This window comes from Orcinus orca, chromosome 13 (genome assembly GCF_937001465.1).
Source record: "Orcinus orca chromosome 13, mOrcOrc1.1, whole genome shotgun sequence".
In the NCBI taxonomy this organism is placed as follows: domain Eukaryota; kingdom Metazoa; phylum Chordata; class Mammalia; order Artiodactyla; family Delphinidae; genus Orcinus; species Orcinus orca.
Genome location: NC_064571.1, coordinates 86,911,904 through 86,926,740, shown reverse-complemented (window position 1 = coordinate 86,926,740; position 14,837 = coordinate 86,911,904). Strand labels below are relative to the sequence as shown.

Genomic DNA, 14,837 nt, shown 5'->3' with positions numbered 1-14,837 from the left:
GAGAGAGGAGCCCAGGCTGTGCCCACAGGGGCATGTGTGCCGGGCGCACGACAGAAGGGTGTTCTGAGCTAGCAGATCCATGGGGCAGAGTGTTTGCCCTCCACATCTCCCACAGGGAGTCTCTCCCATAGGGATGGGCGGTGCCATAAGGACCCAGGTTGCACAGTTGAAGTCGTTACCATGGAAACCCTAACTGGGTCTCCTCTGCTGTGCGCTGCATGATATAATTGGGCCTTTCATGAAAAGCTCCCCCCGCCCCCCCCCCACCCGCTGGCAGCCACGCGTGCCGTCTAAGAGGAGTGGACGGAAGATGGCGCTCTGCCGTGAGATGCAGGCAGAGATTCTGCTGGTCCCCTCCTGATGTCACAGGCTCCTCAGAGCAGACGCGGGGAGCGGTGGGAACTGGAAGGGTCTAAACTGGACAGTGTTGCCCCTTTAGGGGCAACAGCACTAAACACCTTGCCAAGTTGGCAGGGAAACAGACCCCGCTGAGGTCGTACCTGCCCGTGTCCAGCTGTTGGAAGGCCGAGCGCGCACATCCCGCAGCACTGCCCTCGGGGGCCGGGCACATAGGGGCCCCGTGACGTAGGTGCGGCAAACCCTGGCTCACCCACCAGCACACCAGTACCGGAGGCAGAGCTCTTAGAGAAATTCCAGATGACGGAGGGGGAGGGCCGCCTGCTAAAAGGCACAGGACCCTGGGGCAGCGGCCTTTGGTGTTTCCCCCGGTGCCCCAGGCCGCCTCTGCATCCCTCCCTCCGCCTTCCTCCTGCCTCCTCAGCCCAGGGGCCTGCAGGCCGCTGCCCCACACACGTGCGTTTTCCCAGAAAACCACTGCCTCGGATCGGACAGCCAGAGACAGTCTTAGAAAAGCCCCCACTCTCAACTCATCGTGACAAGAGCGAACTTTACTCCTTCGCTCACTATTAGGCGCATCAGGAAGGTTTTACCTTATTATAAAGAAAAACAATTAAAAAGTATCACATTTTCCTGAATGCAGGTGTTCCTCTGTATTAGCAAGTCTTCTAAAGCTTCTGCCAGACCTACCAATTTGATACTTTTGTGCTGTTGATTAATTCACCTTTTAAAAAAAGTTAGATTAGGTTAGGAGTCGGCCAGCCATGGCCAGTGGGCCAAATTAGTACGGCCCCTGGCTTGGGGTTGTAAATCAGGTTCTATTGGAACACTCGTTTACGGGCCAGCACAGATGCCTTTGTGCTACCACAGAGCTGAGTAGTTGGATGGAGACCTCATGGCCCTCCAAGACTGAAATGCTTACTGGTGGCCCCCGGATTGGTGGTGAGATGGGTTTTAGTCCAGTTGTACCTGACAGGAGCTCATTCATGGCGGGCTGAATCCGCATTTGATTGGGGAGCATGGCAAACACACGGGTGGCCTGTTGAGGTGAGGCCCGGACGCCTGCAGCTCATGACAGCCCCAGCCTGTTGGAGTTCCCAGTGACTACAAATCCTGTCTCTCATGTGGGTGAACCCACCCACCCTGGCCGTCGCTGGTCACATGGCCGAGAAGGCTGCAAGCGCCTTTCACTGCTTCCAGCACAATGCAGTCCGTTCCTTCTCAAGAGCGACCCTCAGTGGCTGACTTGGAGGCCTTTGAACACACCCTGGAATCCTCTGGCCTCCCTCGCGGCGTTTTGGCCTTGCATCAGCATCCGTGTGGGTTCCTGCCCAGCTCTCCCTCCCGCTGGCCTGCATTGAGAGTCCAGTCACACTGGACAAAGGGTCCAAGGAACCAGTAACCAGGCTCACGTGAAGGACAGCTCGGGACCGTTATTTAAAGAAATGCGAGATATGAAAGCAGATGTGAAGGAATGGGAGGGTTGTGGTGTTCTGTTTTTCAAAATCAACTTCCTGACTGATTTCATCAAATCAGGCTTTTTAGTGACGTGGGCTCCACTTCAGAGGGAAAGCCTGCTGTTGAAGAGTGAATTTCATACAGTCCTTAGCTCAGGGCTTAGCTTTGAACTTGGGAGGGAGATAGTCATAAGTCAGAGGTCTGACCTTCGATGGGAAGAAGAATCAGCCATCGCCCTTCCCTCTTTTCCTTCCATCCTTAACCAGTATTTGGGGATGCCCGATGCACGCCCCACACTGGGCTAGGTTGTGAGGCTATGAGCCTGAAGGACGGTCCTGACTCCACGAAGCTACGTCCCAGGGCAGGCGGGCAGCGAGCAACACGTGGTCCCCGGACCACAAGGCTTCCAGGATGTAGGGGCCCCTGAGCCACGAGGACTCTGGGGGTACTTGGGGATCTGCTGTCCCCCACGTGAGTGGAGTGGGAAATGGGGAGTGGCTGCGGGGGAGGAGGTAGAGCCAGATGGGTCCCGGATCGTGAAGGGGATGTTATGTCTGACCTTGATTTCCTTTTCTCCCTTAAACACGTGAAGTCCGTGTCCATCAGTCCGAAGCCCCGCCAGATCCTTGGTCCTGCGGCGTTTGACTTGCCCGTTTTTATTCCCTGTGCCAGAGGTGCTCCTGGACCCCTGTCGGACTTGGTGCCCGGCGTCCACCTGCCAGGCTGTGTGCCAGCTCCAGGAGATGGGGCTGCAGACCCCGCAGCTGGTGCAGTGCAAAGCCTGCGACACGGAATTCTGCTCCGCCTGCAAAGCCAGCTGGCACCCTGGCCAGGGCTGCCCAGAGACCATGCCCATCACCTTCCTTCCCGGGGAGACCAGGTACGCTCGGGGCACAGACTGCAGGCCAGGAGAAGGAATCAGGCTTCTCCTTCAATGTGCCTCTGGGGAGGACAGGGCTGCACCCCGGTCAGTCTCCAAGGTCAGTCTTCTCTTGGGTCTCATTCAGACCTGGATTTGTTTATTATTAAATTTTGAGAACTGATTATGTGCCTGGCACTGTGCCAGCCTCTGGAAATATAAAGTTGCATAAGAAACAGAGTACACTCTGCCCATCCAGAAAGGCAAACGTATGAACAGTCAGTTACTAGGCAGGGTTTTAAGTCCTGTGATAACCTGAAGTTTTGCCAAGACTCCATTGTGCTGAAGATGATCCGAAATGGGGGTGCGGGAGCAGAAACGAGAGGGGGCAGTGGTTAGAAACACCAGAAGGATCACCAAATACAGGCTCCTGGTGCCTGAGGCCAAGGGGGCCACATGTCCCTGAAATGGGGGCCTTGGCAGGAAGGCTGCGGTAAACCACTATAGCGGTTTTGCCCTCCCGTCCCCCGCCAGACCCTCAGCCTGGATGGCCAGGTGGACACCACAGCATCACTCTGTGTACCTTGAAATTTAGTAGGTTGAAGCATAGAAACTGATCGTATTCAGCTGTTTTGTCCTCCAGTATCTGCAGTGGCATCTGGTTCAATCAGATAGAGGTGGCCCAGCGCCTGTTGAGGCCAGTTCCTGGTGGAGTAAATCTCACCATCCACCTGAAGGTGTCACCAGCCTGTCTTCCTCTGTCCCCATCTGCTGCCCCCGCCCCTCTCACCACAGCTCGACCTGCCCAGGGACCCTCATGGCGACGCCGGACACACTCCTGTCCCCTGCCGACTGCACCTCTGCGCTGTGCCTGGAATGTCCCTTCTCTGCCCTCCTGCTTCCCCTGGGGACTCCTTGCCACCCTCGAGGACATGGCTTATGTCCCCTCTTTTGTCAAGCTTCCCAGTTCCCGGGGCAGGGTTGGAGACCCATCCTCTGTGCCCCCGCTGGAGATCGTTTGCATTGATGACAGCACCAGCCTTGTTGGCTGTTAGTTCATCTGTTTATGTGGCCAGTCCCTCCACTAGGCTGAGCTCTTGTGTGTGTTTGGGCGTTGTCACCCCACATCTTGGCATACGGCAGGCGCCGAAACACTTAACTTATACTTAGGGTCTTGATCCTTCATAATTTTGTGAGGAGAGCCACACTGCGAGTGTGACAGATTACACATAACCGGGAGAGCTGGATTTCCAGGCTGGGGAAGAAGCAGGTAGAGGGCAGGCGGGGCTGTACCCTCGTGAAGCAGTCGGGTGACTATTTAAGAGAAGGCCCCGCTTAGTGAGTGAGGGGCTCCTCCCTTCCAAGAACCAGCGAAACCAGGAGTCAGGAAGAGCCGGTGTCCTGCTCTTGGGAGGGATGGAGAAGGGATCCATAAAACCTCCTTAAGGTGGAGGGTGGTGGGTGGTGGGTGGTGGGAGCCTGACGACTTAGTATTTCTTCATCTGTGGTGCTCTGATTTCATGGAGGTCATTGCCCAAAGACTGCAATTATGTCACGGTGGCACAACATACGTGTATATTAAATCATCCGTGATATACCTTAGAAAGGACAAGAACAAACAAAATGAAAAAAAAAAATCAGGTTGTGCCACCTAAGAAACTGACACAAGGGCAATTTGAATAAGAACTCACAAATCTCATTTTGTGAAAATATAAAAAACAAAGATTTTACCCCCAAAAAATCTGACTTTCTGGCTTATCCAGCCACATGGAACTCCATCCCCACCAGGAGACAGGTGTCTGGAGCTGGGCAGCAACCCCTTCTTTATCTGGGGTTTCTGGCATCTTTACTTTGCCACAGTCCTCACCACTCCCTCTTGTCTCCCTGGCCCCTGGGCTGACTGTCAACTACCATTTATAACTGAGGACATGCTCGGTTATTTTCATATAACAGACTTTTTTTTCCTTTAAGTTAAATCTTCCTTTAACCCCCATTCCCACCCACCACCTGACAAGCCCCACTCATTTATGTTGTGTGTTTGCCCCTTAAAGACATTAGACCACGTAAATTGTGATGAAACTGTCAAAAGACTCCTACCTGCCTTCACAAGTTTGAGTGTATAGTAGTAGTTGTTACTAATAATCATTTTAAATATAATTAAGGTACCAGAAAATGTTTGAAAACTGTTGTCTATACCGTATAATTTCCATGCCGCAATGCACCAGAACTTACATATTTTAACTGTTTCTGCTTGAAAAGTCTCCCTGAGAGGCGCTTTCCACTCTCCACTAACGTGGCCTCTGTTCATGGCATTTCCTTCAAAATTAGTTTATGAGTCACATGAGAAAATTGGTTTCATTATTTTAAGGTCACACCTGGCTTTCAAATCAAAACAACGTTTTCTAACCTGATAGTCAACCTTAGTCACGGGACTTGGTACCTCCTGACTTTTGGCCTTTGTTAGAAATCAAGCTCATTCCAGAAGGAGGCAGCTAGCGTCTGTGCATGGCTGGCCCCTGCCCATCCCCATGGAGGTACCTGCACGTGTTATGACAGCCCTGCTTCATTGTAAATCTCATTCTGTGCAGCCAGGCTGGTCCGCAGTTTGCTGTTAAATTAGAGATGAATTTGAGCTACAGTTGTATTATCTTTCAGTGATAGTATTACTAACAACTAGCATTTATTGAGTGATTACTATATACGTGCTGGGTTCTATGTGCTCAGCACAGAGAAACTCTTTACATCTTCATCACCCGCTCTGAGACGGATGCAGTTCGCCTCATGTCTGCAGACGTGGAGACTGATAGTACGTACACAGCCCAGCTAGGGCTTGCATGTCTGTCTCCAGACCCCCTGACTATGAGGACATACTGCTTCCTTCCAGGTCGTCTTACCTGGTCACCTTGTACTAGTGAACGAAACAAGAAGCTATTAAGCTGGGGCACGTGCCCCACGGTGTAGGAGCCTCGAGCTTAGGAAAACCCTGAGACTGCAATTGTTTGGAAGCTCACTGATCCTCAGACAACCGTGTAAAGTGATGACATAATTAGGGCTGACATTCACTATGATGCTTATGGAAGATCCTTCAGCCAGAATTTACTCAGGATGCCAGAATTTGCTCACTTGCAGTGAATTTATACTCACGAATGCATTAGGTTCTGAAAAGGCTGCTCATCCCAATGGGAAGTCATTTTTCTCCTGGTGACGTTGAGTAGCTGCAGTGAGTTCAAGCAGTACGTGCCCCATAATCAGCGATGACTGACCTTGGTGGCTTCTTTTTCCAGGTGATTCCATATTTTTAGCTGTCTTTTAAGATGAATAGCATGGGATGGACATCGTTCTACAGTCAACCTAAAAAGATACCTAGGCTGTCTTTTTATGAACAGCATAGAATCATTGCTGCCATTTACTGGGCACTTCACACAGGCCTGCACTGCCCTTTGCCCTTCACACATGCATAACCCCATCTGTCACACTCACACTGACCAGAAGGCTGGGCCTCTGAGAGGTTGCCACCCAGCCGGTGTGCAGATGAGCTGCACTTGACCCCAAGCTTAAATGCCACCATACTCACCCCTGTGGGCCTGCTCAGACCTCTCAGGAAAACAGTTTTGTACAGACAAGCCAAGTAGATCTTAATAAGCGATTAGTGTGTATGTGTGTGTGTTTTAATATGTTTTTCTGATAATGGCAAAGAACATACCGTGTGTTTTCAACCCTTCGGAAAGTGTACAATTATATGAATAAGGGCATCAAATTCGACCATAATCCCATTGCTCAGAGACGTCCATTCTAAGCCTTTTGCCCTAGTTTCTTTGGTTTGTCTGTGCGCGTCTAAATTTAGGCATGTGCTGATCTTGCTTTTTCTTCCCCCAAGTCAAACTGGCTGCTTCACCGTTTTTCGGTGATTGTTTTCCAGAGTTCGAGTCTCTTTGGTTTCAACATATTTCACAGGTGACCTCAGTCCCTCTAGTTGAGCTAGTGCTTCCAGCGTTAACCTGTGCTGGCAGGTGTCTCCTGGCCCTCTGGCCCTCTGAGCACAGCCCTGATGCAGCTTCTCCCTCAGCAGCTCCACTTTCCAACTGGAGGAGGACGACGCGCCCATCAAACGCTGCCCCAAGTGCAAGGTCTACATCGAGCGGGATGAAGGGTGCGCACAGATGATGTGTAAGAACTGCAAGCACGCCTTCTGCTGGTACTGCCTCGAGTCCCTGGACGTGAGTACACGGCGGGGGCTTTGGGGGTCAGGCTGAAGCCGGAGGCGTGCGCTAGCCGCTTCACTGAAGTTACACTGTCAGGCGTTTTCTCTGTGCGTATTTATGGTAATGTGAGCTCCCTGGATGCAGTGGTATCCCAGGTATCCAGATGGGAGTTTGTGCAGGAGCCCTGGGAGCGAAGGGTCAGCTCAGACTGGGGTTCAGCCTGGGTGTTAAAGGGGTGGGTAGGATCTCAGCATCTCCCCACATCGGGGAGCTGAAACAACAGACGTTGGTCTCTCCGTGCTGGATGCTGGGCGTCTGAGATCAGCGCCGGCGTCCTCAGGTTCTGGAGCCGCTTCCTGGTGTACAGACGGCCGCCTCCGCTGTGGCCTCACCTGGCAGAGAGAGGGAGCTCTGGACTCTCTTCCTCTTCCTATAAGGACACGAATCCCATCATGGGGGCCACAGCCTCATGACCTCCTCTGAACCTAAACACCTCCCAGCAGCCCCACCTCCAAACACCATCACACTGCAGGTCAGGGCTTCAACACAGGGATTTTGGGGAATGCAAACAGTCCATAGCAGGGGCCGTTACTGGAATAGCAAGGATGATGGAGGCAGGGGACCGCGGATGCTGGGCGCGGGGCAGTTACTTTAGTGACACTCGTGTCACCTGCAGGGCAGAAGAACATACAGACCTTCTGCCGTCTGGCAGGATGGCAGTTTCTGGCCTCATACGGCCACCGTCTCCCCAGTGTGCCCTGCGCTGTCTCTGCTGTTTGGAATGACGTCTGAAGCACTAAAAAGTCTTCAGGGCCGTCAGAGGCTTTATGTGTATAGTTTCTTTATTTATTATATATACAATTATATATATAGTCCAAATATATAGTCTCTATATATCATATATAGGCTATATATAGTCTCCCTGTATTATACATAATATATATATGTGTAATTTGCATTTTACTGTATTTCTTTTTTTTGAAAACTGATTATTAAATTATGTTATATTATCTAAAGTCTGGCCTGCAATTTGCAATTCCTTATCAACTTTTCCTAAAGGGGGAAGGAAATGAAATGCCAGTTTTACCTCATGTTATCAAATCTCCTGGTAGATTTTTTGGGGGAAGTATTAGAAATGGACAGACACAGATTTCCAGAGGGAGCATTGCTTCTGCTGTGACCTCCCCTGCTACCGTGACCTCCCCGAGGTCTGTCCCCTTTGAGCCCAAAGCTATTCTCTCTCTGATCTGGTCTCTGGAGAGACACCCTCTCTGTCCGTCTGTGTGTCCATCTGACTTGGCTCTAAAGCACAGTCCGTGCCGGCCAGAGGCCCCGTTGTGTCCTCACTCTGCCCGGACCAGGGACAGAGGTAGCACAGGGCAATTTCCTCCTTGAAGGTCAGTGTCCTTGGGGCCAAGGGTGGCCTGTTTTCCTCTGTAGGTGATGAGCTGCTGAAAAGTGACCCTGTGACCACAGAAAACAGACCCTGAGGGACAGGGGGTCTGCTCTGCAGTGGTCAATCAAGGACAGTAGCCATGATTTAGGGCAAGTGTGTGAACGTGTGTCTGGAAGCAGCAGAGCTTCCGAGACGGAGGAGGGGCTTACACAGCCCCCTTCCCTCCTCTCGGGAATTTTCCTCTCCGAGCACCGGCTCCTGGGCACATACACCTCCCGGAGTTATCAGTCATCTTAGGGTGATTCTTTCCATTCTCGTCCTTGCCCCTGCCCCCCCGCCAGGCCCCGCCCTCACCCGTGAGGCCCAGGACTGCACTGCTTCTCTGCTGCCCCTGCGGGCCCAACATTCACCGCTTACAGACAGAAGGGACCCGCTCGCCTTCTATCGTTTTTGGAGTTGGTGGTAAATGGTCCCTATTTATGAAGTGATGCTTACGTGGGCTGAAGGTTAGCCTATCTGTGACTTGCGCTGCACAGCCCTGTTGTTTCATACGGGCACTCCTTCTGTGAGACGTGGAATGATTGTTTCCTGACCTTAAGAAGCAGTCCAGGAAGGTTAACCATCTTTCCCCAAAGCACCGAAGGAGTGAGGAACGGACTTGGCATCCACTCTCTGATCTTTCAGACCCCAAGACCCAACAGCTTGGGTACGACCAGTCACTGTCAGCCAGAGTAGGACAGGAAGTCTCACACCTTCCGTGGTGGAGCTGCTCTGAGGAATTCACTGTTATCTGCGAGCATCTGGTCCACCGTGCTCTCTTTCGCCAGCACCATTGTTTCTGCTTCCACCCAGAAGCTTGATGAGGCTTCTCTGAACAATGTAAGGGAAACATTCACTCTCACCACGCACCTAGGTTCCTGGCAGGCCCTGCGGTGGGTGTACCCAAGGGCTTCATCCAGGAACTTAAAGTCACGATGAAATCACTTTTATATTGTAAAAGCATGTTGGAGTGCTTTTGTTAGGGAGAAGGCTTTTGTTTTGCTCAGGAAGCATGCCGTGAGTGTTGGCAACTCAACTCCGCATGGAGGCCTGGGCTGCCAGGATGCCGCTGGCAAAATCCGTGACCTTGAGGGGCTGGTGACCTCCCGACTGAGAAGCCCCTAGTAGCACCTGGTCCTCGTGAGCACAGTGCTACAAGACGGCTGGTGTGGAGTCGCCAGCAGCCCCTCCAGGGCGGGTCACTGGGTCTGGGGTGGGAGTGGGGTGTGGGCACAGCTATGGAGTTAGCTGACCAGGCAGAGGGCAGAATGTGGGAGACGGGTCACCTCCAGAGGACAGGACGTGGTCAGGAAGGATGTGGGCTGTACGTGGTCTGTGTCTGGCCGAGGCGGGGAACGTGACCAGGGTCTCCGTGCCGAGCTAGAGCTGGACTTCTGGCACGGGGGCTCGTGCCCCCCAAACACTGGTCCAGCAGCAGCTTGATGAGGGCCACGTGGGGCATCTGTGACCTGGGTACACCCCCCCACCCCCCGACCCAGAGTCAGGATCCGCGTTTCCCCAGGCGGCCCCAGGGACTGTAACGTGCAGTCCCTGGGTTTGTCCAGCTTTGCCAGGCGAGCGCCCTGAAGACTTTTCAGCTGGGTCACGCAGAGCAGCTCAGCTTGCGTTTCAGAAAACAAATCCAAAGGCTGTTAGGAGTCTACAGAGCAAGGCCGTGAGAGGCAGCCTGGGAAAATGAGGCTTAAAGTGGGACGTGACTCTCCGCGGTGTGTGGGTGAAAGAAAACAGAATTAGGAGTTCGAGGAACAGAGAGTCTCCGTGGACAGAAGTCATCAGAAATGGCCCCAGAGAGGACAAGCTCCAGCCAGAAGAGGCGTGCGTTCACCCGCGCCTGTGCTTCCTTGGACAGATGAGGGTCTAGGACAGGGGGTGAGTCGGGGGGTGGCAGTCTGGGCCCTCACCACAACCCCCAGAAAGCCAGGATTTCCTGATGCTCCAGCGTGTGTTCAGGCTCCACGAGGCCGACCTATAAAATCATCAGACTGGAGTCTCCCTGGAGGACCACCCAGCGGGGCCGCTAAGGACCAAAGGACACCACCGCCCCCGGCTCTGCCCGGCCCTCAGAGGAGTGACTTCCCGCCTCAGACACGCTGGGCCCTGTGCTTATTTCCCCTTTTCTCAGAAAGAGGCTCTGTTTACAGGCTCAGTTAAGTAAACAAACAGCGTCAGCCTCTCTCTGTGCTGTTTACTGAGCTGGTCCTTTTCATGGACGATAGGAGAGAAAATGGCGCCTCCTGTACATGGAGAAGCAGAGGGCTTTGTCCAGAAAACGCACTCCTGTTCCTCGGTCGCTGCTCGCTGAGGTTTGGGGGCCGCGCACCGAGCCGGGGATGTGGTGACAGAGGCTGACATCAGCTCAGGGTCCCGGCTCCAAGAACCTGACGGTCTGGTGAAGGTTGTCAGGGGAAGGTGATTGGAGATGAAGGTGGGACGTGAGGACATCTGGAGGTGGTAGGGTGGGCAGGATGTTCCCTCGAGCTGTCTCTCACTTCTAGACAGTCCGAGGTGGAGGGTGGGTCTCCTCTTGAGTACTGAGAACATTTTCTTGGTCTGAGCTGAGAGGAAGGACTTTCAGGGCGAGGAGGATGGACCAGACATAAAGGAAGTCATTGCATCCCGGAATAATCCTGCCAGGGTGGCGGGAAGATGCACAAGCAGAGACTCGTGGGGAGTAAAGCACAGCCAGGGCTGGGGGCAGCTCGTGGAGCAGCAGGGGGCTCTGACCTACTTGTACAGAAGTCCTGCATCAGCACAGAGTCCCTGAGCCCGGCGGGGGTGGGGGTGGGGGAGCCAGGCTGCAGCAGAGACCGAAGCTGGAGCAGGGCTCCCTCTAGTGGCCCGTGAGCAGTCTGTCGGGGACGCTCCACGGAGGATGGAGAGCCCGGGGACTCACAGGGACCTGGGGTGGCAGCAGCTCCCTCTGGGTGTACGTTCTTCCTCTGCTGTTGTCCTCGTTCTCTCACATCCCCAATTAAAGCTTTAAAAAAAGAAACTGGGACCAGGCAGGACTCATTCACTGAACAGAGAGGACTGTCCCACCCACCCCTGTTCTTTCCCTTCCTTCTCAGGATGACTTCCTTCTGATCCATTATGATAAAGGGCCCTGCAGGAACAAGCTGGGTCATTCCAGGGCATCTGTCATCTGGCATCGGACACAGGTAGGAGGCCGCTCACCTCGCACTCTGACCTCTGGGGGAGAGGGGGAGAGAGAGTGTGTGTGTACATGTGTGTGGGGTTTCCAGGAGACTTGCCGGTTGGTCAAAGGTCTATTATATAGAAAAACAGCTAGTAAATGGGGTTCCTGCCTGAATTTTTCCTGGACCAAGATGATGCTTTCAGTAGGCCTGGAATAAACATGCACCACACTTAGCCCCTGATGACTCTTCAACATCAGGCTTTCGATTGCTAGCACCTACTCTTGACCTTGGTAATGACCCACTGTGCTTAGTCAATCCTTGCATGGCCTTCAATGGAAGAGCATTCCATAAAGGCTCCCAGGTGAGCAAATTAGTCACAGAGAAGGGTAAGAGGGAAAGAATGGAAAGGTCCCTGGGTGATGATGTCTGTGCAGCTGGTGCGGTTATTCATGCTTTCAACACGTATTTATTTCCTATTGTGTGCCTGGCAGTATTCTAGGAGCTGGGAATACTCCAGTGAATAAGATAGATGCATCCTTTTCTGATGGAACCCACATTCCGTGGAGGGACAGATAACGTATATATATATATGATGTGAATTCAGCTACAGGGGAGGTGTGATTGGGGAGAGGTCTTTTAGATGGTGTGGCTGGGAAGGCTTGTTGGAGGCGTTGCTTTAGGACTGAGCACTGAGTGTTGGGGAGCCGGCCATGGGAGTAGGTGGGACAAGGCAGAGGGGACAGTGCAAGCAGGGGGGAACGGAGATGGGCTGATGGGAGGAACTATGGCATAAAGGTCCATGGGAACCATGAGGCAGCAGTGGTCAGAGATGATCAGAGTTGACCCCATGGCTTTGCAGGATGAGGTGCAATCTTCACGGGGGGAGCCCACCGAGGGGAGCTGCAGGCAGGACTCAGGTGTGCGCCAGCTCCTGGGTACGGGGAAGAGCCTTGATGGGCTCCGACCATTACCACGTTGTCGGCATTTCTCAGCACAGCCTTGAAGCAGGCGGTCTGGGAGATGCAGGAACCGAGACTCAGGCAGTTTTGTGGGAGTAGAAGGAGACCACCCGTAAGTGTGCTTCTTCGGTGATCCTCACTGCAGACCACGTGGCAGGGCTGATGGGCCCCCAGGTGGCCGGACAGTAGACGGTCCTGGCTTTGCAGGCCATAAGGTCTCTGTTGCAACTATCAGCTCTGCCTGGTAGGGAAGCAGCTGCCGCAGCCAGTAGGCCAACAAAGGCCTGTGGCTGCATTCCAGGAAAACGCTTTGAACAATCAGGTGGTAGCATTGACTGTGGCGAAGGTTGCACAATTCTGAGTGCACTAAAAACCATCAAACTGTGCAGTAAATAGGTGAGTTGCGAGGTATGTGTGTTATAGCTCCATAAAGTTGTAAGAACCAAACTAAACAAAACGGACTGCGGACCAGATCTGGCCCGAGGGCCAGTCTGCCGACCTCAGCGTGGAGAGTGGATTTTAGCTGCATTTTATTTCGTCCTCCTGGCCAGTACGGCCAGCTCCAGTGCTCACCCCTCTACCTCTGCTGTGTAAAAAAAGCACCCCAAACAACAGAAATAGACTCCCTCGTGGTTCTAGAGGCCAGGAGTCTGGAGTCGAGGTGTGGGCAGGGCTCCCTCGGAAACCTGTAGGAGGGCCCCGCCCGCCTCTTCCAGCCCCTGGTCGTTCCCTGCAGTCCTAGCTCCCAGGTGCGCCTCTCCAGTACTTCATCTTTCTCTCTGCACATCTGTCTCTGTGTCCAAACTTCCCTATGGATAAAGACAGCAGTCATAATGGATCAGGGCCCATCCTAGTAATGTCATTTTAACCTGATTCCCTCTGGAAAGGCCCTCTTTCTGCATAAGGAGCTGTCTCTCCATGTGGCCTGAGCTCCCTAAGAGCACGGCAAGCTTCCCAGGAGAGTGTGAGAGCTGTGGAGACCGTGTCACCCTGTCCAATAGCAAGGCTGGGCTGGGCGCTCACACCTCAGCCCTCGTGCCTGCTTATCCCCGGGAGTGAGTCACGTGTTCCTGGGGTCCTGGAACAGTTGCGGTTTCTGGTAACGGTCATTTAGAGAACGGGCCCTTGAGAAATGCAGAAGCCTGGACGGGGGTCCGTAGCCTCCCCTGTTGTTGAGGAAGGATCTTGGGGGCACCTCCCACCAGCCTCTCTCAGCATCGTCGGTCGGCACCTGCCAGGGGCACCTGCTGAGTGCCAGCTCTGAGTCACCCCTGGAGCCACATGGACAAAGGAAGCCCCCCCCCCGGCCCCGATCTCAGGCCCCTCTCGGTGCTGGTGGAATTGAACAAAGGCACTCGGGGTGCAGGGGTCTCTTCCTTGGGGTGTGAGGAACCCTGGAGACACGCAGGGCTGTAGACAGATGTCCACACATTAGTGTTGGATTTGGGGTAAACAATAAAATATGAGTGAGCAGTGTCAAAAGGAAAGTAAGGGAGTCACGAAAACTAGCAAAGCATGTGACATATAAACCAGGAACGAAGGCCAGAGGCTTGGGAATTAGCGAGGGACATGGTGTGCAGTGGAAGCGCCCCGCCCAGAGCAGACATTCCTGTGCAATCACAAGACCAATTAGCTCTTAAGCCTTCAGTTTTCATAGTTAGAACCACCTCCCAGCACATGGTACAGAACCTCCATTACTGAAAGGAACTTTCACTCTTGTAATTTGCTTTTAGAGGTAAAGCATCCAGGTGGAAGCTGAGAAAGTCCTCCTTCCCTTGTGAGTCTCCTGGCTCTCCATCCGATTGGTGGCCTCCATTCCCTTACCCCTCAGACGGGCTCTGGCTCAGGGCACGTTCATCATCTGCTTCGCCAATGATCCGCGAGTGGAGTTTCACTTTGCATTTATCACCAAGTCTCTTAAGCAGAAATGCAGGTTTGATTATCTTCCATCAATTTACTCAGGAAAATTGCATTCAGTGTCTCCCTAGCGCCTGGACGTCATAGTAGGCGCTGATGTCCAGGTGCTCTGGGATGGCGGGCAGGCCCCCGTTCCATGGCCCGACTCTGGGTCTCCCTCCGCAGCCCCTCCTCTTTTTATCCTCGTCACTCACTGGCCTTCGGGACGCAAGCCCCCAACTGTGCTGTGTCCCTCTCCCTGGCCCCGCCGTGGCCCCGCTGTTGTCCTGGTCTTCATCACCCACCCCTCTCTCTCCCTGTCTTGTCCATGCCCAGCTCTGCACGTCCTAATTCTGCCCCCTTCCCTGACCACACTGAGGGCTCACAGCCCGGGCCTTCCACCTGCCCTCGCGAACACCTCTGGAAACACACTTGTTATGCGGCAGCCCCTGCCTTTCCCGGCGCTGTTCCAGCCGTCGTGCGTAAGAGACAAGGCGGCATTTCTTTCTCAGT

At 53.5% G+C, this 14,837-nt stretch overlaps 1 protein-coding gene across 11 annotated transcripts in view; it reads left to right on the top strand.

The window, feature by feature from the left end:
* Window positions 1–14,837, top strand: part of RNF144A (ring finger protein 144A) — a 115,298-nt gene that overhangs the window by 92,082 nt on the left and 8,379 nt on the right. For 8 of the 11 annotated variants that reach the window (XM_033437506.2, XM_049695835.1, XM_049695834.1 and 5 more), the window contains 3 exons: window positions 2,488–2,695; window positions 6,741–6,891; window positions 11,401–11,490. In XM_033437506.2, the coding sequence (XP_033293397.1) occupies window positions 2,488–2,695; window positions 6,741–6,891; window positions 11,401–11,490 (449 nt within the window). The other 3 variants (XM_033437507.2, XM_049695836.1, XM_033437508.2) reach the window with 2 other exon arrangements.